This window comes from Corvus brachyrhynchos, unplaced genomic scaffold (genome assembly GCF_000691975.1).
Source record: "Corvus brachyrhynchos isolate BGI_N302 unplaced genomic scaffold, ASM69197v1 scaffold490, whole genome shotgun sequence".
NCBI lineage: Eukaryota > Metazoa > Chordata > Aves > Passeriformes > Corvidae > Corvus > Corvus brachyrhynchos.
The window spans coordinates 1,270,844-1,293,500 of record NW_008235774.1 but is presented as its reverse complement, the minus strand read 5'-3'; the positions used below and the strand labels follow the sequence as shown (position 1 = coordinate 1,293,500).

The 22,657-nt window shown below is 43.2% G+C and overlaps 1 protein-coding gene across 3 annotated transcripts in view; it reads left to right on the top strand.

The window, feature by feature from the left end:
• LOC103625621 (unconventional myosin-X) overlaps positions 1–22,657 on the top strand; it is a 79,593-nt gene that overhangs the window by 41,964 nt on the left and 14,972 nt on the right. For all 3 annotated transcript variants that reach the window (XM_017726651.1, XM_017726657.1, XM_017726661.1), the window contains 12 exons: positions 96–202; positions 4,479–4,784; positions 8,747–8,786; positions 10,279–11,070; positions 13,117–13,240; positions 13,716–13,959; positions 14,776–14,871; positions 16,514–16,607; positions 17,216–17,271; positions 18,338–18,480; positions 19,825–20,019; positions 21,744–21,901. In XM_017726651.1, coding sequence (XP_017582140.1) covers positions 96–202; positions 4,479–4,784; positions 8,747–8,786; positions 10,279–11,070; positions 13,117–13,240; positions 13,716–13,959; positions 14,776–14,871; positions 16,514–16,607; positions 17,216–17,271; positions 18,338–18,480; positions 19,825–20,019; positions 21,744–21,901 — 2,355 coding nt within the window. The remainder of the gene's footprint in view (positions 1–95; positions 203–4,478; positions 4,785–8,746; positions 8,787–10,278; positions 11,071–13,116; positions 13,241–13,715; positions 13,960–14,775; positions 14,872–16,513; positions 16,608–17,215; positions 17,272–18,337; positions 18,481–19,824; positions 20,020–21,743; positions 21,902–22,657) is intronic.

Genomic DNA, 22,657 nt, shown 5'->3' with positions numbered 1-22,657 from the left:
GCGCCGCTCACCCGGGGATGAAACCGCCCGGCTCTCCCGGGGACTGACTTCTTTCCTCTCTTTGTGTTTACTGAAACTCCTCCCCGTGGCGTCAGGTTTTCCTGAAGGAAGCTCTTGAGCAGAAGCTGGAGAAGGATCGGGAAGAGGAGTTGAGGAAAGCAGCTATAGTCATCCGGGCCCACGTCTTGGGCTACATGGCAAGGTCAGTGCTGGGGTCTGCCCCACCATCCCTGTGCTTGCGTGCCTGGGTTGCCCTGACCCCCTGCTTTGCTCTCTAGTCCCCTAGCATCCGTCCCGTCTTCCCCTCCGGAATTCTAAGGGAGAGTTGCAAAATCTGCCCTCCCTGCCAGCATCAGCTCTGCTGAAACCTTCCTGCACCTTTGGCACCTCTCTTTCAGTTATGTGCACGTTTGCACCCTCCTTCAACGCTGCTCAGCAGGCTTCCCGGGAACTTCTGTACCCATTGCTTGCCTCTGATGACACCTTTTCCTTGCCTTCAGGGCTCTCCTGGCTGGGCCCCACCTACGCTTTGGGTCCCCTCCTTTTCCTTGTGCCTGTCAACTCTGTTTTCTGCTCCCCCTGCCAATCGCTTCTTCCTCACTTGCAGTTCTGCCTTTGCTTACCCTTTTTCCTCACCCTGCCTGTTTGCCTCGTGACCTCCCTCTCCTTTTAATTAACTCTTCAGAATTGGTTTTTGGCCAACTCCGCAACAGTAATCTCCTCTTGCCTCTCCCTTTTGCACCTGACCAGAGAAGGTTTGGGAGAACCAACTGCAGACAAACAGCCCCTCCTCTGCCCCTCGAAGTCAGTGCAACAGCTGACTCCTTAATGGCTGTGGTATGCACACTTAATCCCAGTAAGATGCTCTTTCCTGGCTGGTCTTTGCTCCAGACACCTGTCAGTCAGGGCTGTGAGGAGGTGAAATCCCTGGCCAGCAGAGCTGTTTCAGCAGGCACTCTTCTTAGAGCTCCAGTTACACCAGGTACCTCATTTTGCGCTGGGAAATGTGTGCAAGGGTTGTACCCTGCCTTGCCAGTGTGGAATATCAGCAAAATACCCATTTGGTCTCTGGGGCTTTTGTTCATTTATTTATTTCCCTCTAGGAAGACAAATGAGCTCGCTCTATTGTTTGTACATGAGATTCCAAGTTCTTTGTGTCAGGACCACAGCTCTCTCTTATTTTGTGTCTAGCATTTGGAGAGAGAGGTAGGGATAGCACAGGAAAATTGATTTTCTGGGAAACATCACTGCAGGCATACTGGATTACTGATTTTCTGAGTTCCTGGTAAGGAAGCTACTGCCCTACCAGGCTGTGATGGAGACAGTGTGGCAGCAGTGTTCCACTTAGTTAGAAATCTTGTGGTCCTTCAGCCTCCACTCTTCTGAATTCCCCATCCCACATGTTGCTGTTATGCATCTCATCCTTAAGGACAAGCTGTGCTTCTGCAGCCAGAGTGTAAATCTTCACAAGCAGCTGGAGGTAACTGAACTTCACAGGGGAGGAGAGCAGGGAGTAAAGAAGAGCTGGAGAGGGGGTCTGGAAAACTTTCAGTGAAGTTTCCAGTTGCACTGCTCCTGTATTGAAAAAAGTCCAGCAGGAAGGAGTTCATCTGGGCAAGTACTGAATGGTCTGTGCAGAGTTGGGCAGGAATACCAGGATGTGCTGCCTTAAGCTTGATACCATTTCTGTTAGTTTTGCAAGTATAAGTGTATTTAAATTCATTTGGTTTCATGCAAAGTGGACTGGCAAAGGAAGGATTTTACTGGTTCCTTCCCCTTTGTGAGCTTGTTCTGTGAGCCTGGAGAACCAGATTTTCTTTGCTCTCATTCCCTGCAGCCTATGCAGCCTAGCATCTCTGATCACTAAAATGTGAGACAAGAAAATCAAGCCTATTGAAATGACCCCTTTCCTATGTAGCTAATCTGTGGAGCTCTGAGATGCAGGTAACAGCTTCACCAGCTAAAAACCACATAGTGCAGGATTCATGTATGAATTTGGCTGTGTCCCTGGTTTCTGCAGGGACTGTATTGCTCACAGGAAGAAGACAGTAGCAGATTGCTCCATAACCCTGTGTTCTCTAGTCCTTGGAGGCATACAGCTCATTGACAGAATAATTAACTAAATTTCAAATATAGCACTGGAGCCTTGCAGCCAGCCTGCCACCTCTGGTGTGATTCATGGTCAGGGTGTCTCCCAACCCCTTCACTTGGTCTGCAGGTTGAACTTCTTTGGCCAGTGCAGAAGGGTGAGTGGAAGCTTGAACAAGGGGAATGAAATTCGCGGCCTGTGAGCAGCAATTCCAGCTGAAGGGCATCTGCAAGCTTGGCTGTGGTCATGAGGAGTGAGGGGACACTTCAGCCTGGCAGATTAGCAGGCAGAGCTGGCCTGTAGCTGGGCAGGGCTTGGCACATGTTGCACTTGAGAGAGTTTCTAGCAGATGCATTTTGTAAAAGTCAGAGTAGCCTTTTTGATGCACTTATGCATTGGCAGAGAGTGCATGTGCAGCTGTTCACACCCCATGTGCAGGACACAGGGCGGACAGAAGGAGTGGGGATGAGGGTACTGCAGCCCAGGAATAATTAACCTAAAACCTCCAACTTCTTATCACCTCTTGCCTTTCCTCTTTTCTCTGTGCTTCCTCCCTTTGACTTAATACTTACGGAAAAGAGCATGACCTCTGCACACTACTGCTATTACCATCCCTCTCCTGATTTTCTTGACTGGGCTGATGTATCTGGCATGCAGGGAGGTGGCAAGCTGTCAGCATAGGTCCCTGTTGCTGTTTGAAGGGAATTTCATTGCCAGGACAGGGATTTTAAGGTGTATCTTTTCCTCAGGGTGTTGCAGAAAGTCTGTGGGAAGTATATGTGAGAATACCATGCTATTTCCAGTGTGCTTTCTAGCACTGTAAGACCTCAAGGATTACTGTAGCCTGCTGGCCCAAGATCCTATGTAACAGCCCCATAGAATTTCTCTCTTCACATTCTGGTTTGGATTAAAGAAGGTTTTGATTTGACTAGTACCAGTGGTTGTTTCCCTTTTTTTTCCTACAGCAAGATATTAAGGTGTCTAAGTATATTAAATTACTTTTTAAAATGTCTGTTTATTTTCAGCCTTAATAGATGTCAGCTTCAGGTTGGTTAAATCTTATGGGCCCTGTTGGAAAAATAGAAATGTGGATACTTGAACTGGCATCAAGCCTTTCCTTAGCCTTTTCTATTTCTTAAGGTCCTGCATGCAGCAATTGCTCTCGTTCTTTAAGCCTGAATTTCTGATTCCAGTCCTGCTTCCTCAGAAATCACTCGAGACTCTAACAATGTTCTTGAAATGGGGGTGCTAACACAGACCACAGGATAAAAGCAGTATTCTATGCAACAGTATTTCTGCTTACAAGTATAAGAATCCCAGTAGTATTTTTTCTATAGCACTGTGGTGGGAGTTTGCCTTTGTGTGATGATCTGGGGCCCAAAAATCTATTTTTGCCTTCTGCTTCCTAGCATCGTCCCACATCAGGTGTGTTTGGCCTTTGATTCTTCAATACAAGACCTTATGATTGGCTTTTTTGGATTGTTTAATGTTTGCTTGAATCTAGCTTACAAATAGATCCAGATTACTGTGTAATGGTAACTCTTGTTATTTGCCCAGTTTGTGTATCATGGACAAACTTCTACCAGAAACTTTATTTATGTCCTTGATAAAAGTAGTCTGTAATGCAGAGGCAAAACCTGACTTTTCTACAACTTTACTAGACTACAAAAATACTGAATGATGATTCTTGTGTTTGGGGGCCCTATCATGTTCTTAAAGTCCTGTATAGTTGATTTTGATATCACTGGTGATCCTCATGGGTCCCTTGCAACTCAAGATATTCTATGATTCTTGTTTAAGCAAAATGTTGTGCAATAGAAGTATTTGTTTCTGTGAACCTGTTACAATGTTTGATTCAGCCATCAATATTGTAGTATCAGTGTGTTTTCTCCCAGACAGTACAAAATGAATGTGACCAAATCTATGTGACCAAAGCTGTTTTTGCTTTTCTCGGAGTAATTTGCTTTTGACCACTTAAGAGATGGAGCAATATTTGTTCTCCTACAGTAACGCCATTTGTATGTTTCTATTCTAATAAATCCATACTGAACGATTACGCTCACTGCACAGTGAATGTGTTTATGTGCAATGCAAAGAGACTTTGGGCCAGAGGATCTTCCCTTTCCATCTACCACATATCTCTCCCTCATCCTCTGAGAGTCTTTACAAAAGTAGGTGCCCATTGAAACAACCTAGTGGTAGATTTAGGAGGGAGGACAGTGAGGTGAATATGATTTAGAGGTAGTGGCAGGAGAGGAACAGAAATGTCACTTCTGAAGTCTGTTTTTCCAAAAGGACTTTTCTGTGGATGTGGTCAGTATGCAAGGGCATGAGAAATGCAGAGCGTGTATGACTTCGTGGCGCATTAAGTGTCTGGTTCTGTTTGTAGGAAGAAGTATCAGAAGGTGCTATCCAGTGTTGTTATAATCCAAAAGAACTACCGAGCATACTTCTGGAAGAAGAGCCTGCTGCGCCTGAAGGCCTCTGCGGTGACCCTGCAGAAGCACTGGCGTGGCCGCCTGGCTCGCAGCTTCTACCAGCACCTGCTGCAGCAGGAACTCCGGCGGAAGCAGGAAGCGGAGGAGAGAAGGAGGCAGGAGGAGGAAGAACAGATCAGAAGAGAGGAAGAGGAAAGACAATGGCAAGAAGAGGAGGAGCGTAGGAGGAAACAGGAAGAGGAAGAGGTGAAGGAAAGGTACAAGATGGTATCTTGCGCTCTGTCTTGGTTGAAGACAATTTAAAGTGTAGCATTCTCAAATGAGTTTTCCCCCTTTGTTTTAACCAATCCCTTTCCACCGATAAGGAATGAATACAACTAGCTTTAAGTGAAAAAATTAAGTTTACTAACAAGTGAAACTGTAACAGGCAAAAAACAACAGTAAATAATCACTAGATACAAAACTTCTAAATCTCACAAACACCCTGAGAAAAAAGAGAAACCCAGAATGGTGGAAATACCCCTTTCCATGATGGCACCCGCCACGGGCGATGGTGCGTAGGGAGTCAAAGGGCAAATGGTGTCAGACCTTCCCCCTGACCACGGCAGCCTTTGCAGGTGACCGCGCGGTCTGGAGACAAAGGGGAAGGATGGCAGGAAACCCTGGTGGGAATGAAGGAGCTTACCCAGCAGTTCTAGTGGCAAATTAGAAGTGATGGTGTGTGTGGGGTCAGCGCTGCCGCTCGCTGCGCCCACTGGACTCTGCTGGGTTTATTATTATATAAATTTCAACATGCAATTGTGTGATATTTCGCTTGTCAGAAGTAGTTGGTTACGTTTCTTCTAGGCTTTTGTTACATACTTTCCCAAAGGTGGATCTCAGCAGACTGAGTGGCAAGCATCAGAAAATTCTAAGCTTAGAAGCACTCACCTTGAGTCCTGTGTGCAGTTTTGGGCACCACAATATAAAAAACACATTAAGCTATTAGAGAGTGTCCAAAGGAGAGCAATGAGGATGGTGAAGAGTCTGAAGGGGAAGCCATACGAGGAGTGGCTGAGGTCACTTGATCTGTTCAGCCTGGAGAAGAGGAGACTGGGTCTTCAACATCCTCACAAGGGGAAGAGGAGCAGTAGGCTTTAATGTCTTCACTCATGCCCAGTGACAGGACTCAAGGAAATGGCAGGAAGCTGAGTCAGGAGAGGTTTAGGTTGGATATCAGGAGAAGGTTTTTCACCCAGAGGGTTGTTGGCACTGGAACAGACTTCCCAAGGAAGTGGTCACAGCACCAAGCCTGACAGAGTTCAGGAAGCATTTGGACAACACTTTTGGGCACATGGTGTGACTCTTGGGGTCTCCTGCACAGGGCCAGGAGTTGGACTCGATGATCCTGATGGATCCCTTCCAACTCAGCATTTGATTCTGTAATAAAAGGAAGGACCTGTCTAGTTTGTTGGTTGTAGATTGGTTTTGCCCTTTAGTTCCCAGACCATGAGAGATGTGTTCAACCCAGCATCATCGCAGAGAAGTGTCGGTGTTTCTAGGAATCAGGCAAACTCATTTTATTTTCATTTTCTAATTAATGTTAAATGGCATCTGAGTGAGTAGCCAGAACGGTACTAGTGGACCAACTTGGCTAACTTCTGAACATCCATTTGACCTAAAAAATGAGGTGGAAGTCCACAGAAATTGCAAATCAGCTAATCTACTGAGAACAAGCAAAAAAAACCCAACACAAGTGTAGAGACAAAATCAGAAGGACCTAGGTACAATTTGAACTGAACTGAAACTGAACTGAAAAGTTGGCATGTAGTTATTGTGCATACACTGGTAGCAAAGGGGAGACATGGAACAATTTGGTCTAACATTCAACAGGAAGAAAAATAATAATGTTGAGAAAACTGAGGTATTTGATGCTATTTTTATCTTCCCCAAAAGCTTAACTGTTGGACATGAAATATGATTAGGAAGGATGTACAAGAATTCAGAACATGTCATGGAAATAAAAGTTTAGAAAATGCTCAGATAAATCAAATTACAAATTATAAAGAAGGTATTGGGACTCGGTGAAAATAATGTTTGGGTCCTTCAAGAACTAGCAAAAGAAGTTTAAAACAGCTATTCTCTTTTATTCTCCTTTGTGGATAGTAATGGAGTTTCCATAAAAATGGAGAATACCAAACAATAATGACACCTTTTAAAATGGGAAAAGGAAAAATGAGAGAACTGTGGACCAGTCAGCCTAACATCAATTTCAGGAACATACTGAAACAAATAATCAAGCAGTTGTAAATGCTTGATAAAGAAATCAAGCCAGTGTGGATTTCTGAAGAGCAAACAGTATTAAAATTACCTGTTTCCTTCTGTGGTAGCTTATGGCATGTCTTGTGGACAGGGAAAACCCATGGAGGATAGGAAACTTGACTTTGGGTTGGTAAAAGGTAGGTAAGGGTTTTGATATGTTGTGACAGTATTCTAAGATGCTAAAAGAAATTTGCTTTGGAAAAAAGTACCTGAAGCAGGATTAGGATTTGTGTTTTTACTGCATTTTAATTAATAAACAATAGTAGCTTTTTGTTAAATAGAAGAGAACTTTTGAATGGGATTCTTCCATGATATGTGCTGGATATGGTACTTGTGCAATGTTTTCATAAGAATTTGGATGAGGAAATATGAATATCCTTATTAAATTTGCAGATAAAACCATCTGCTGAGGGGCTGTAGGCATATAGCCTAGGATTACAGTTCAGATAATTTTGGCAAGTTAAAAGAAAGGATCTGAAAAACAGGGTAAGTTTTGTAACAGACATACGCAGATTTAGTTAGGAATAATCAAGGAGCAGAGGAGGAATGTGTACTTCAGCAGCAGGAGCAAGGTCTGGAGGCTAAGTTGAGCATGTCACCAGTGTCATGCTGTGTGAGAGGAGAAAGCAAATGCTCTCTGTCAACCAGATTGTTTCTGTAAGATGTGCTGATACTTCTGTACCAGTTGACACTTGTAAGACTTCATTTGGAGTACTGTCCCTAGTTTTGGGTATCACATTTCAGGAAGAGTGTAGATCAGTTGATGATGACTAGAAAGCAGCAATAAATACCAAAGGTTTAAAAACTGTGAGGAGCAGTTGCAGGAATTAGTATGTAGATTATAGGTGGTATTCCTAATTTGTTTTAAAATGGTTGTGCTTTTGAGCCCTCTTATCGTTTAAGGCAGTTGTTTAACTCCTGATGACTGCTAGGGATCTTTCAGTAGAGTTGGAACCATCTGGATCTCAGTTATGTCAGCTTTCCTTTACAAATATTTCCTGGATTTTTTTAAGAGAGTGAGCACTAGAGTGAGAGCTTTAAGGACTCTGTGACTTGCAGCTGCAGTTTGGAATTTGGCTGGGAAAATCTGCAAGGCCTGGGAAATAAATATCATTGCCCTCCTGTTCTCCCTGGGGTTGAGTTATGGATTTGAAAGTTACCACTGGCAGTGGTAGCTTTCTTCCATCCAGCAGCATCCTATTCCTGTTCCTGCTCCCTAAGCATGACCCTGGCATTTGTCTGTCTGCTGGTTCAGTTGCTCGTAGCATTCTCACTCTGGAGAAACTGGCCACAGTGACGGCTTTCTTTGGAGTACAGCCTTTTTGATGTAGGTGGAGATGCCACACCATGGGGTAGTTTTTCTCCTCTGCTCATATTTATGAACAAACTCTGACTCTTACAGTCTCCACTAATAAACTGGGTTTTGCATGCCTCTGAGAAGTTATGCCAGTTGGGGCTTTAATACAGTAAAAGCGAAACAAAACACAAATCCAGTGCTGGTATTGCAATAATTCTGTTTAAAAAAACCACAGTTTCCTGATATCTGTCAATTACACACGTACAACCTTAATATTCACAGACTTAAGAGTACTTAAGAAGATTCTGTTTACATTTATAATGAGTCTGATTTGTCTTTCTGTCACTGTTTCCAATGTCCTTCCTGGTGTGTTCCAACTAATCCAATTTTCTAATTGATCTGAAAGTTAAGTGCATGGGGAAAATCTGTTACATCCACAAAGGTCATGCCAACCACAGAGAACTGGATTTTTACTAAATTGCAAAAGCTTTTAAATCAGTCTTACAGTAAGTACCTCATTTTAACCTTATTCATGGAAGGATGATGTGTCCATGTAATTCTGAAAACTTCACATAGGAGAGCTAGGTCCGTCTCTGACCGTCATGTCTTTCTTTTTGACAGAGAAAAGGAGCAACTGAATGCACTACTGCAGGTGGCCCAGGTACGTTCAACAGTTACTCTTTTCACATGTTTTCTTGTGAGTGTCTGTGAAGAGTCCTCCATTGCCTCCACTTTGTCTGGATACTGATACTGTTATTGTGGCAACACTGTTTAGAAAATGGGCTTTGTCCACTCAAAACCTGCCGGCGTTTGGCTTTGGCAGAGGTGCACAGAGTTAACAAGGTAGGGCTTTTCTCAAGGCTCTTGTATGAGCTTGCATAGGTTCTATTTGAAAATTTCCGTATTGAACACGCAGCATCCTCTTTTTATCTCTACTGCTTGAGCTTGTTAGATAACCTCGTGATGTGCTACATTGTGATGCAGTCTGTTCTGCTGGATTGTTGCCTCTAACAGCCAAAATAAGAGTGCAGCCAACTGCTGCCATGGCTAAAATAAACCCCTTGTAGCTGATCTAATTGTTGGTACTTGACATACCGAAGAGCAGACCACCTACCCTGAGGTGTGTGAAAATAGCTGTGTATGCCATTGGTTTTCTTCCCATACCACTTGTTCCCCAGTTTCAGACCATCTTTGTTCAGGAGAGATGACAGATTAGAGCGCAGAAATGCATTCATCAACATGTGAGAGTCAGGTAGAGAACAAGGAACAAGATAACTAAAGAAAACAAGGATTAAGGCTTAAACAGGCCAATATATTGACTGCATTGTCATAAGTCCTATCAGGAAGTACATTAAATCCTATTGGAATTTATTTTTGCTTTTTCTCATGTGTACATCTTTCCTCTCATGTATGTTTTCAACGTCCTCTGTGGAGGAGAGGGTGGCTTTATCTTACAGTTAAACATCAGTGAAAGTTAACCAGTATCTTCCATCTTCTAGTTATCACATGTCAGCGAGAAATCAGTGTGGAGAATAGAGTAAGACAGAGTCTTCAGCAGTCAGCTGTCAGCCATCTAGTGATCCTAAAGAATGCCAAGAAATTCTGGGTGGAGTTTTGTTGGGCTGTGGTTTAAGTGGATGCAGTCCTGCTTCCTGCACATCTCCCTTCCAGCCCCAGATTCTGATGGTCAGATGCCCATTTCAGGAAACAATGGAATTTCCAGAGCTCTTAATGAATTTCTGGGAAATCTTCAGCTCTTAAGCAGTCTGTGCATATATGTATTCATATATAGTTGCTTTCTCCTATATGTGTGCGAGTTTAAAAAGAGAGAATGGACTTTTGGGCTGCTTTTATCCAAATTGCAGTGTACAGTGACCAACAGATAGAGAGGCTCTTCTAAAAATTCACTGAACCCAGTGAGCTTCTTTTTATGATTCATAAAGGAGGCAGATTTCTGGGAAAAAGGACATACCTGAAGGTCCAGTAGTTCTGCCTTTAGCTTTTACACTGTGAATAATTGCAGGATGCTTGGAGTCATCTTTCTGCAGATGGTGAGTGCAGGGGAAGCGCAGGAGGCAGGAGGAGTGAAAGGTCCAGGCAAGGATCACATACAGGTTGAAGAAAGTGCTTTAACACTGTTAAAATTCTTTAAGGTGGAAACAGTAGACGCTGCGGAGGTGGATATTCCCCTGCAAGAAGAAGAGAGACGTCAGATGGAGGAGATCTTAAGGCTGGAGAAGGAGATTGAAAAGTTGCAGCAACAGAAGGAGGATCACATGTCTGTCGTCTCTGAAGACACCAGGAATGAAATCAATCGGCAGCGAGAAGAAGAGATACAGAGGTTAGAAAAAGAGGCGTCAAGGGTTGCCCAGGAATTCTTGGAGTTGCTGGATTTTGGCAACCTGGATGAAAGTGTGCAGAACTTAGAGCACTCACTTTCTAGTGAGGGGACACTCAACATTGACTACAGCCTGGTGGCACCCCTGGCTGAAGAAGAAGTCGATGAGGGTTTTCATGCCGATGATGATGGACGGCCAACTTCCAGTTTGGTGGTCTCGAATCAGCATGGCACCAGAAACAGCAGTAACTACTCAAAGGAACTTGCAAACACAAGCCTTTTGCATCTCCAGAGGGAAGTGGGAGAGGCTGTCCCTGCTCCAGGACTGCCTGTGGAAAGAACCACTAGCCCCAAGGAGCAGAGAGCCTTATCTGGCCCAGCAGAAAGCGTTTACAGCACTGTCTCCGACACACAGAGGAGTAACAGTGGAGAGGGAGGAGAGCCCATTTACACTTCCCCCCCAGATGTGGAGTCCGACTACGACCATGAGGAGTTTGATGGCTATGGAGATGCAGGTAACGCCTCAGCTGAGCCTCTGAATGATGAAGAGGGTTTGAGACACTCCCATGGTACCAGCCTGGACTCCAATCGTGGCAGCCTGGACTCGGTGAGACTCCCTCCCTTCACCTTTCTGGATATTAGTGTGGCTTTGTTGATGTTTATAACATCTTTGCCTTCTTACTGTCTGCCTGTTCACTCTGGGTATAGTTACTGATATATAACTCTATCTTACATCAATAATCAGCTTGAATAAAAGGGAACAGTCATAGGCTGAAGGCCAGAGGGCTTGTGATTGTCTGGTGTCTGCTGGCACACAAGCTAGTACATGTGTACCTATTTTAGATGGTTTCCATCGCCATGTGTTAATATAACACCCTTTAGGAGGAAGGAAAGCAGACAACTGGTATTTTGTAGGTATATGGTCTACCTTAGAGAGATTTCACAGAAGGGGCCTAAGGTTCCAGTGTGCAGTGACAAGAAAAAATGGAAAAGGCTGTGGTTTGATAGGTCTCCATCACTAAAACTTCTCTTGTTCTGTTCAGAGTCGAGGGTTTATTTTCAGCTGCTGTGTACAAGTTAAGCTATTCTAAAGCTGGAAGAAATTACTGTGCTGATCGGGCTGGGTCCCAGTGCACACAGCCAACATCACTGAACCATTTTTAATCCTGCTGCAGGGACAATGACAGGGTGGTAAAGCTGGGCTATTGGCCTTGCACTTGTAGTATCTCAGCTTAGATCCCACGCTGGCTCTGGACTTCCTGAGTGCCCTCAGGCCTGAGTGCCCTCAAGCTGCTTAATAACGCAATGATAAACCCCCTTACAGAACAGGATGTCAAAGCCCACATAAGATTGTGAGGTGTTCAGGTGTGAAGCCAATGACAGCCACAAAAATACTTCCAATAAATGACATCCTGAGAAGAGACACTTGAAATACAAAATATCTTTTAGAAAACTATTGAATTTTTATTTTATTTTTAGGAATTCCATTTACTTCCTTCAGTATGCTTTTCCAATGACAGATTGTGACTTTTCTTAAAAGGTTGCATGATTTTCTTGTTTGCGTTTCCCTAATGTCAGCTGCCAGCCATCAGAATTTGTTATGATTTGATCTGCTTGAGTAAAGGTACCTTCTCTGTGGGCAGAAAATCAGTCAGGTAATATTCAAATGATGAATCATTCTGTCACAGCTTAGGCTGGTTCCTACCACTCTTCTTAAAATGCAAAGAGAAGTGGAGGGTTTTATTGTGCTCCTCAGTGAGTAAGTCTAATGAAAAAGCCAGTTGATACTTTGTCATAGTGTGAGCCACAGGAAGAGATAACCACAGCTGAGGCAAGATCCCATCAGTAGCTGCTGTTCCAAGGCTACCTGGTTTTTGAAACCTAATGCCAAGGGAGAGAATGAATGAGTGGACCAGGGATGAGACAAAAGAGGAGCACGAAGGGGTCACAGAAAGAAGAGAGAAGGGAAAATGAAAAGAAGCAACATGCGTTTGAGGAAGGAAAAGATCTAAGGAACTGCCTTCATTAGTATTAAATTAATAAAGCAAATCAAAGGAAATTGTATTTAAGGTAAAGGAAATTATTTTGTGTATGAAGTACTTTCTTATGGCTGAAGGCCTTTATCTAGTTGGAGAACAGAGATGAGTAAATTCTGTACTATTATTTCAGTAATTCAGATTGATATTTTTAGAGTTCAGTTATCCTGGACTGTGCATTTTCTCCTAATCAACCCAAAGAAAGTATTTTCCTTGCTGGGGTTAAATCACTATTCAGTCTTGTCTGGCATTGTGGCCTTTCTGCCAGAAAAATCAGTAAACTTCTCCAAAATGAAAAATTCTCTCTTAATGCCATCAAATTAGATTTTGCAAGGTGGGCTCTGCCTTGAGTCAGGAAGTTTTGTTACTGCAGGGAACTGGAGCTTTCTAGCCATGTCCACTTCTCTCCTTTCAGGTATGAAAATTCCGTGCTCTTGCTTTAGGCATTAATGGATAAGCTGTCAAGCCTCTACTTTTACCACAGTGCTTTTTTAGCAAAGGGCCTATGTATAGTTTTGCACCTTCTGATCATGTGGCCTCTGTAACCCTGTTAATTGCTCCAGTCCTCCTGTGACCAGGAGAACCCAAGTAGCCTGTATCTCTTCTTTTTTCTTTAGTTTCTGGACAGTGAAGAAGAAGTGGATGTTTACATTGATACAGATGAAGAGTTTTGTAATGGACGAGTCACTATCTTCAATGGCTCAGGGCCGCCCTATTTTCACAGTTATCTCTACATGAAGGGTAAGTGGATTTTGCCAAAACTGTGGATGGATGGGATCCCGGAAACCTGATTTCCTCTTCCGTTTGTCCAGAATCATCATCTTTATTTACTCTTAGTTCTCAGTTTATTCTCCTCTTTTCTTCTTCTTATTTAAAACAACAAATAAAGAGATAGGAGCTGGGTGTCAGGGATATGTTTGCCACTGAGACCTGATTGTTCCTACTTGGTATGGGCTTAAATGATTCATTCTCAGCTACAAAACTGAAGTCAGAACAAAAATACTTGAGTAGTGCATATATTTCTATATTTTGCTTTTGTTTCACTAGCTTTGTTCTGTTTTTTCTATGTCTGAAGTTAAGCATAACTTTGTCTCCTTCAGTTCCTTTGTTTCATGTAGGAACTGAGGTGGCAACTGCTCCTGCCCAGGAGCAGGATCAGAGTGGAAGCATGGCCCCTGTTGCACGTCTGCTGAAATTTTGCTCCCTCACTTTGCAGGAGGTCTCATGAACCCGTGGCGGCGGCGCTGGTGTGTCCTGAAGAACGAGGCCTTCATGTGGTTCCGCACCAAGCAGGAGGCCCTGAAGTCAGGCTGGCTCTACAAAAAAGGCGGAGGAATGTCAACGCTTTCACGCCGCAACTGGAAGCGCCGCTGGTTTGTGCTTCGAGAATCCAAGCTGATGTACTTTGAGAATGATAGTGAGGAAAAGCTGAAGGGGACTATTGATATCAGAAGGGCAAAGTGAGTGCAAAAATAAATCCCTTTGGTCCCTAGTATTCGCTCTCTAAACCAGTAGTGAAGGGTCCAGTTCTGCTGTTCATCGGCCTGCATATCTCCCATGGTGCTTGGAGAATCAGAAACAAAGGAAGGAAAAGACAATTACAGCATCTAGTTTTACTCTGGAGGGAGTCTGCAATTACTTGATAGTTCTTTTCCTAGTCTTGCATTTCGTAATCCAGCAGAAGCTCTTTCCAAGCCATGGATGGAGCCAGACCAGGAGGGGCTAATTAAGTACATACCCCATGCATTCTCTCCTACCCAGACTCCATCTGTTTTCTGGCTTCTCCAGGCATTTCACAGAGGTATTATGAAGCTCACAGCGGGATTTGAATTTGGCAGCATGTACTGTGCCTTTTCCTGAGTCCTGAATGCTCTTTCTGCTGCCATAGTCAATTCCTCAGCTCCTGCTGTAAGAAAGGACAAACTGGTCACCTATTAGCATTATGTGGACCTGTAAAATGCTAAAAAGAATGGCACACCTGCCTTTGTGAGCAGATCTCTGTATCAACCTCCCTTTTCTCTCTTATTCCATTTAGTCTGCTGGTGTCTTGAAAATCCATGTAATGCCTTAAGCTTTGGTTTTTAACTGTACAAATCTTTTAAAACATCTTGATGTATATTGGCTGAATTTTGTATTTCTGTCAGAGTTACAAGCCATCTGAACAAGTGATTTCCCTTCTGTGTAGTGGAAGGGCATGATGTGAAAGAACCGACCAGATGGAATTCAGGCCTGTGAAAGGTTTTTAGCTTTGGCTCTTGTGCTTTCTTGTGTTCCAGAGAGATTGTGGATATTCATGAAAAGGAGAATGCCTTGGACATTGTGACAGAAGACCGAGTTTACCACATTGTTGCAGAGTCACCAGAAGATGCCAGGTACAACAGGGAGTTCTGTTAGGTTTGTTCATTCAGTGCAGGTCTGACCCAGGTACTCATGGGAGAGTTTGAGAAACATAATAAATTCCCTTTTGCTGGAGAAAAGGGGGGGATTTGTTCCAGAGCGCCATTTCGGGCTTCCTGGGACGTACCCCACCTACTTTGGGGACTTGATGTTACAGCTACCGAGGTTGTGGTTCAGCCTGCCAGTCACAGGACTGCCAGCCTCTCATGTGGCTGTGAGCATGCTGAATTCAAGGGTTACTTCAGCAGACACACAAACCTTAATATAAACTGGAACATCTAATGGCTGATTTATTTATTTAATGGAATCTTGAATCAAACAAAAAGTCTATTCATGTTGTCTGTAAATGATTGCGAGAGCAGCTGGGTTTTGTCCAGGAGACAGAAAAAAGGCTGCAGCTTATCAGAGTCTGTAGTGTCATCTGATAAAATCTTCCCAGTGCAAAGCAAACAAGTGACTCATGTCCTTCCTTCTTGGCATCCTGGCCAGACAGTGGGAATCAGTTGTTTAAGGGCAGGTTGGACAACCTGTCCTGGCTGTGCAAAGCCAAGTTAAGAGGTTACTGTCCCCAGCCACTCAGGTCTTCCCTCTTCTACCACTTTTGCTGAGGTTTCTGCTGTCTCAGCCCTGACAGTGTAACTGTTTCTCTGATCTACTGATTCTGTGAAGTTATTTAGGGAATATTATTGTTTTGTTTGGTGTATGGAAAGAAAGGGGGAAGAATTGCAGTTTAACAGAAATTGACTGAAGAACAGCCACATGGACAAGAAACAGGTGAATTTAGGGGACCGGTAGCAGAAGGAACAATAACTTCTTAGCCCAGAACTTCCACAACTGCAGTAGGCATGCCCTAAGATAACACTGCAGAATTGTTAGGACAAGTGTGAACCAAATGTGGCCTCTGTCTATGCCCTGTCAGTCTCTGTTCTGAGGGAGAAGAAAGCACCACCACTCGCAGTAGCAAAGGGCAGATAAGCAGATGTCATAGAGTATCCAGTCTGAGAATCCTCCATGAAGTATAGATGTTTGCTGATCTCACTGGAAGCTGCAGATAAGAATCTGCTTTTTCTGCAACAGCAATTAGCCTCCAGATACGTCTGTAGGAGAAGCCCTTTCACAGGCAAAAAACTTAACTCCAGATTCACTTATAAACAAACCCATGATTAATTGCCAGCCACATGACTTTCGAGTTTATTAGCAGATCAGAGAGAGACTAATCAAGAAGGCTCCCAGGCGTCTCTAAGATTCTAGTCCAGGAAGATTCCCAACAAACCCTGTTTTTACAAGTACTGTATGCTCTTCTCAGTCTGCTGGCATGGGCTCCCTGTATAGCCACTGCCTATTTACAGTTCCTTGAATAACAAGTAGAAAAACTGGATTTTGCAGGAGCAGCTGTCAGTGGGTTGAAGAACGTGCACAGAATTTTCATGGATAAATAAGGAGGAAGGAAGACATTAGGATCTGGTATGATCAGCCCAAGAGATATTTTGTGGCATAGTACTCAGGAAATTGTGAATGAAGAAATTTTCCCAGTGGCGTCTTTCCAGGTTCCTTGATCGTGTTCTCAAGCCAGTTTCACTACCGAAAGTTTAATTCTGATTCTGTTTTGATTGGCAGCGGTTGGTTTAATGTCCTGAGCCGAGTGCACAGTGCTACAGCACAGCAGCTGAGGGAAATGCAGGATGAACAGGCCAATCCAAAGAATGCTGTGGTGAGTTACTGTGCAACCAGCCTGTGGGCATGCTTGGAGCCCACTGTGTTTAACTATTTGTGCATGTTTTCCCAGCACATGCACTGCTGTACTTCATGAGCAGTATAAGAAAGTTGGACAGTAATTAGAAAGAAACAGCAAAGCTGATAGCAAAGAGGGTAAGCAGTGGGGAACATGGTGCTTTTGGTGGGTTGCTCAGCTTGATCACAGATAGCTCTTTTTGGTTGGAGGAGAAGAGGGAGGCTGCCTCATTCGGATAAAATGTCTTTGGATGGGGCTAGTCTGGGTCACAGTTATTCCAGACAGAAGATAGCAGTTGGGAAGAACGGTGTATTTACGTATTTTGCCAGTACAGAGATAATAGCTAAGGTTATTTCAGACCTTCATGATACTCTCTGGAAACTTGTAACTGTTTTTCCTCCAGTCCTGTGAAGCCCTTGCACATCTTATGCTGTTTAGGGAGCAAAGATGACTCACTTGTGCCTTTCTTGTATGTTCATTTGTACTCAAGCTATTGGAATTCAGAGGAATGGTTTCAATTCCAATCCTATTCACAAAGGAGGATGCCTGTAATCTAAAATGGAATCTGTGTCTTCTTCATGCTACAGGGAACCCTGGATGTTGGGCTTATTGACTCTGTCTGTGCCTCAGACAATCCTGATAGGTACGTACAGCAATCTGACCATCCCTTAAATCAGAAACTCCCTACAGTATTTTTGTGGGTAGGTCCAGGTTTCCTGTGGGGTTTGTATTTGTTTAAACTCCTAGATCTTTTCTCCAAACAAATAAACATAGCTGAAATCTTCAGCTTGTTTCAAGCAATGTCACTTCATAGGCATGAAGTCCATATACGTATTGTCTTCAAGTCAAAGTTTCTCCTTCAACTCCTAAAGTGAAAACAGCATAATCTCGATGCTAAAAAATTACCTGTTATCAGCACTGATCAAATATGTCCAGCAAAAGCAACACTTCCATTTTTTCAACAGAGTAACTTTGAGTTAATCTTGTAAATGTAGGGGAAAGAAACAGCATTGTGGAAGAATAATGGATGAATTTACAAATCTGTGTTATTCTTGGTATCTTTTCCATGCAACAGAGCACAGACCTTTAGTTAGTTTCAGAGAAGAGATGATGGGACTTTTCATATCACTTTATGTTAACATTTAATTATTTCCCACATGTTAGCAGGTTCAGCCAGGGCAAAGATACCACAGTGCTGAAGTAAAATATTAGCTATTAAGTTACTTACCTCTGTGGTCTGGGCTTTTTTTCCTTACACAGGTTGCTAGGACTTCGTAGTTACTAGTTCAGAAAATTCATTTCAGAAGTGAACTAGGATTTCATTGATCAAAACATTTTAGGCAGTTCTCAGCCTGTACTCCTCATAAGTAATCTGTGTAGCAGTGAAAACTAGGAACAAATAGTAAGCTGAACAGTCAAAATTTGTTTATGTATGTGCTGAGGTATGCTTTTACTGGAGTATCAATGTTTGAAGCAATGTTAAACAAATTCTGAGGAGAATGCTTATTCTCCACCAACATTTTTATGGAGCTTATTTTTATCTTGCATAGGTTTATGCATTTTTCTAACAGAGCTTCATTGCACCTTTTGCTTCGTACTTGCATTCTACTTTTCAAATTCTCTGTTTACGGGAAGGTAAAATGACTTTGGGTGTGCTGTGAGTTATTTGCATGGTTATGACTAATTTTAATGCTTTTGTTTTCTGGCAGACCGAATTCTTTTGTGATCATCACAGCCAATCGCGTGATTCACTGCAACAGTGACACTCCTGAGGAGATGCATCACTGGATCTCCCTGCTGCAGAAACCAAAAGGCGAATCCAAGGTCGATGGCCAGGAATTCCTTGTGAGAGGTGAAAGGAAATACATGCAATTACATGTGAAACTCATCTTCTGCTTATAGTCTGACAGGGAGATTTGATTGTTGCTGACTTGGGATTAGCAGCTCCCCAAACACTGCCATTCTCTGCCCCCCTCCAGCTTCCTGCCTGCTGCTTGCCACATCACATGTGTGCTAGCCCTGGCTTTTATGTAATTCCCTGGCAGGTGGAAAAAAATAAGTACTTCATATGTTTAATTTTTTGATGGTAGTTCTAGCCTATTTAAACATGTCCAGTAAATGCCATCAGGGAATAGGAAAGAGCGTGGCTGCTGATGAGGAGCAGCTGGCTTAGATGGACTATAACATGACACTGTGGCTTTTGTTGTCAGCTCAGTTCCTTCTGACACCTGTCATATAGAGAGGGAGGGAGAGAGATCTTTGTGGGATTGCTGCTGTCCTCAGCTAAGCTAACTAACCTGATTGTGGTAAACATACCACAATCATTTCTCTGAGGTGAGAAAAATTCTCTGAGGTTGAGCAAAAGGTTTAAATTACGTTTTTAGTCAGAGCTTAGTTGAAGATGGCAGAGCATGAGTAAGCATCACATATATATTGCAAAATATTCCCCCATTTATCTTAAATATTTTTAAATTTCCTCTATACTTTGAGCTCATCACATGGTCTGAAATGTATGAAGACACTTATGATCCAGTCTGTGGAAAGCAAGTGCATGAGCAAATTGCCTTGCATCTTCCAGAAATGTCTGTGAAGGAATAAAGGTCTGACAGTGGTTGTGGCAAGGCAGAAGGACAGGAAGAAAAGGATCACCAAAATGTGGCAAAAGCCTTTGACCTGAGTTGTAAAAACTTCAAGGAGATGGAATGATACAAAGGAGACTGACATCTGACAACAGTTTTAGTGCCTTGACTTCAAAATACTTAATTGCAAGGCAACAGTTCCTTTTACCTGGTGGTGTTCATTAGTTAAAAAGGAATGATCCTTTGCAAAGTCAGTGTATGCTCTGCTCTTCATAATAAGATGTCTGTGTGACAGCAGTGCAGCCACAAAGGCATATATTCAGGAAGGTCTGTCTCTGTCTTCTCTTTATATGGAGCCTCTTGTTTCAGTCCCACGTTTTTTGAACATTCTGCCTTGTGGGTGGACATTGCTTTTTACACCTCTGAGTAGAAAACTGTCTTTTTGACAGCTTTAGCAGTGCAGGCTGTAATTTTTTTCTGTTAAAGTATTGAATTTTCTTGATCTTTTTAATTTTTTTTCTTTTTTTTGCGACAAATCTAAAATGACAGTGAAATTATTTGTCCTGCCCATGAGAGCAAGAAATGCACGTAGTGACATGTTTGCGTTTCTGTGCTAGGCTGGCTTCATAAGGAGGTTCAGAGCAGCAACAAGATGTCCTCTCTGAAGATGAAGAAGCGCTGGTTTGTTCTGACCAACACTGCCCTTGACTACTACAAGTCATCCGAGCGCACGGCTGCCAAGCTGGGGACGCTCGTGCTCAACAGCCTCTGCTCCGTAGTGCAGCCCGACGAGAGGGTCTTCAAAGACACAGGTGAGAGGGAGAAAGTGGTGAAGAGCAGACTCCAGGTGTGCAGTTCCTGAAGAGGGGATGGTGCAGGACTGCAGTGGTGTGTTGTGTTGAGAAGGCAGTTATCTTGGTGTCGTCTGAGGCTTTGTGTCTGGCTGCAAACATCTCCGCCCGTGGAAACTGTAAGAGATTTGCAAAGAGACAGGGAACAGTGTGCAAGTGACTGTAAGTGTCTCACACCTGACAGAGGTACACAGTGCTGGTGTTTCTCGCTGAGTAGAGTCACTGCTTACTTACCTCAGTGTTCCCCAAGCAGGGTAATAGGTGTGAGTTCCTGTAGTTGACACTAATTATTGGTATATCTCCAGAACTGTCACCTTGTAGCATGACCTACATTTGTCTCTGGGGTCAGTGCTAACCTCTTAAATAGCAGCTATCCCATACACTGTAAGGCTTTGTTATAGCATCACTCAGCTTGATAGAAACAAAAGATGACAAAGGCCTGTGTTTGATTTCTGTGCAATGTGATGGAATTCCAGGAAGGCAGGATCTGGCATGATCCTCCATTGCCTGCCTTAGGAGTTTGGAAGGGAACCCAGATTATGGAGTAAAGGGTGAATCCCCCTTACAGAGATTGTGAACCTTAGAAAAAGACTTGAAATACTGGACATCTGAGTACTGGAGTTGCTTGGGATACCTTTTAAAGGGGCTAGAAGCTGGAAGTATTTAGTGAAATGAGATGAGAGGAAATTTATTCTGCTCATTCACAAGAAATTGTCCACATTTTTGGTATCAGCAGATGTCTAGGGCTGCCTTTAGCAGATAGAATTGCCATCACCTTGACGTGTTCTCTCAGGTTGTCAAACACATATTTTTTAAAGTTCTGGGAGTTGATTTGGCAGTCTGACTGGATGCTGTGTGTAGAGCGGTCATTTTCCAAGTGATTAACAGGACAGTGTAGCCCAAATGATGTCTGTGAAAGTGAGCTGCCTGGTTGGCAGGCAGGTAGTCAGGTTACACTGCAAGAGACTTGCATCTTGGAAAGCTGTCTTTGTGCCAGTCTGGATTGGGACTTTCCTATTGATAAATATATTTTGGGAATGGGGATGTTAATGTCTACCTAGTGGATTTTAACCAGACACACCATATGTTGTTATCAAAGCAGCAAGGGTTTTCTTTAGCCACAAGCTACAGGCTTTGATTATTAAGAGAATCAGTGATCTCTTAATAATTAAGTCCAACCATTAGTCTAACATTGTCAAGTCCACCACTAAGCCATGTCCCTAAGTGCCACATCTACACATTTCTTAAATGCCTCCAGGGGTGATGACTCAACCACTTTCCTGGACGGTCTGTTGACAACCCTTTCCTCTTGTCCTATTGCTTGTTGCTTGGGAGAAGGGACAGACCCCTACCTGGCTACAGGTCCTTTCAGGTAGTTGGAGATAGTAATAAGGCCCCCCCTGAGCCTTATTTTCTCCAGGTTGAACACCCCCAGCTCCCTCAGCTGCTCCTCACAGGACTTGTGCCCCAGGCCCTTCTCTGGCTCCATTGCTGTCCTTTGACACCCTGCTCCATACCTTTATCTGCTCCATATCCTTCCCCGGTATTGAGCCCGGACTGATGGACCTGTAGTTCCCCAGATTCTCCTTCTTGCCCTTCTTGTAGGTGGATGTCACGTTTGCTGACCTCTAGTCAACTACATGATATGGAAGCTGGTTTCACCTTCCACCTTTGTTTCTCCCCAGGCTACTGGAACATCATCGTCCATGGGCGAAAGCACTCGTACAGACTGTACACGAAGCTGCTGAATGAAGCCATGCGCTGGGCCTCTGCCATTCAGGGTGTCATTGACAGCAAAGTTCCCATAGAAACACCTACCCAGCAGCTCATTCGTGACATCAGGGTAGGTGGCATCCTGCTAATTCCCACATGAGCTGGGAGCAGCTAGACACCACTGGCCTAACCCAGTCACTGCTGAGAATGTGGCACAAAATGGGGTTGCTGTCTTAAGGGGAAAATGAAAAAGAGTAAAAAATTAAACGTACACAACTGTGCAACAAAAAAAAATAAATCAAGTATTACATAAATTTTATTTTGTTACTTTGTTATTATGATTTTTTTGTTATTATTTATTTTGTTATTATGAATTTTATTTTGATATGCGTAAGTCTGGACTATGACTCTGTGCAGTTAAAAATTGCATACAGAACCATCAAGTATTTGCAAATCTCTGCTCCATCCTTTCCACTCCTAAGCATCCTCCAGACACAAATAGAAAAAAATCCATTCCTACCAGCCATCTGACTTTGAGGTACCCTAAAGTTCTCTTCATACCTTAGGCTTGTATGGTTAAACATCAGAGTAAAGGGTGGAAAGACAATATCCTTCAAAATAGCAGAAATTGTACTACAGGAGTAATTTTTGAAAAGAAACTTGCCAGAAACTTTGGCAAATAAACCTAGAATCATTTAAGAAGACCCACCATAGCATATTTCGGAAGAAACGTGTTCGTGATGACCTCTAAACTACATGCAATTAACTAGTTCATATTTAGGAAGAAAGAGCGGGGACTGATTGATTGTAGAGAATCTTGGAAAACTTCAGCTCAGGGTTCAAGGACAAATGGAACATAATGTATTGTTAGGGAAGGAGTATAGGA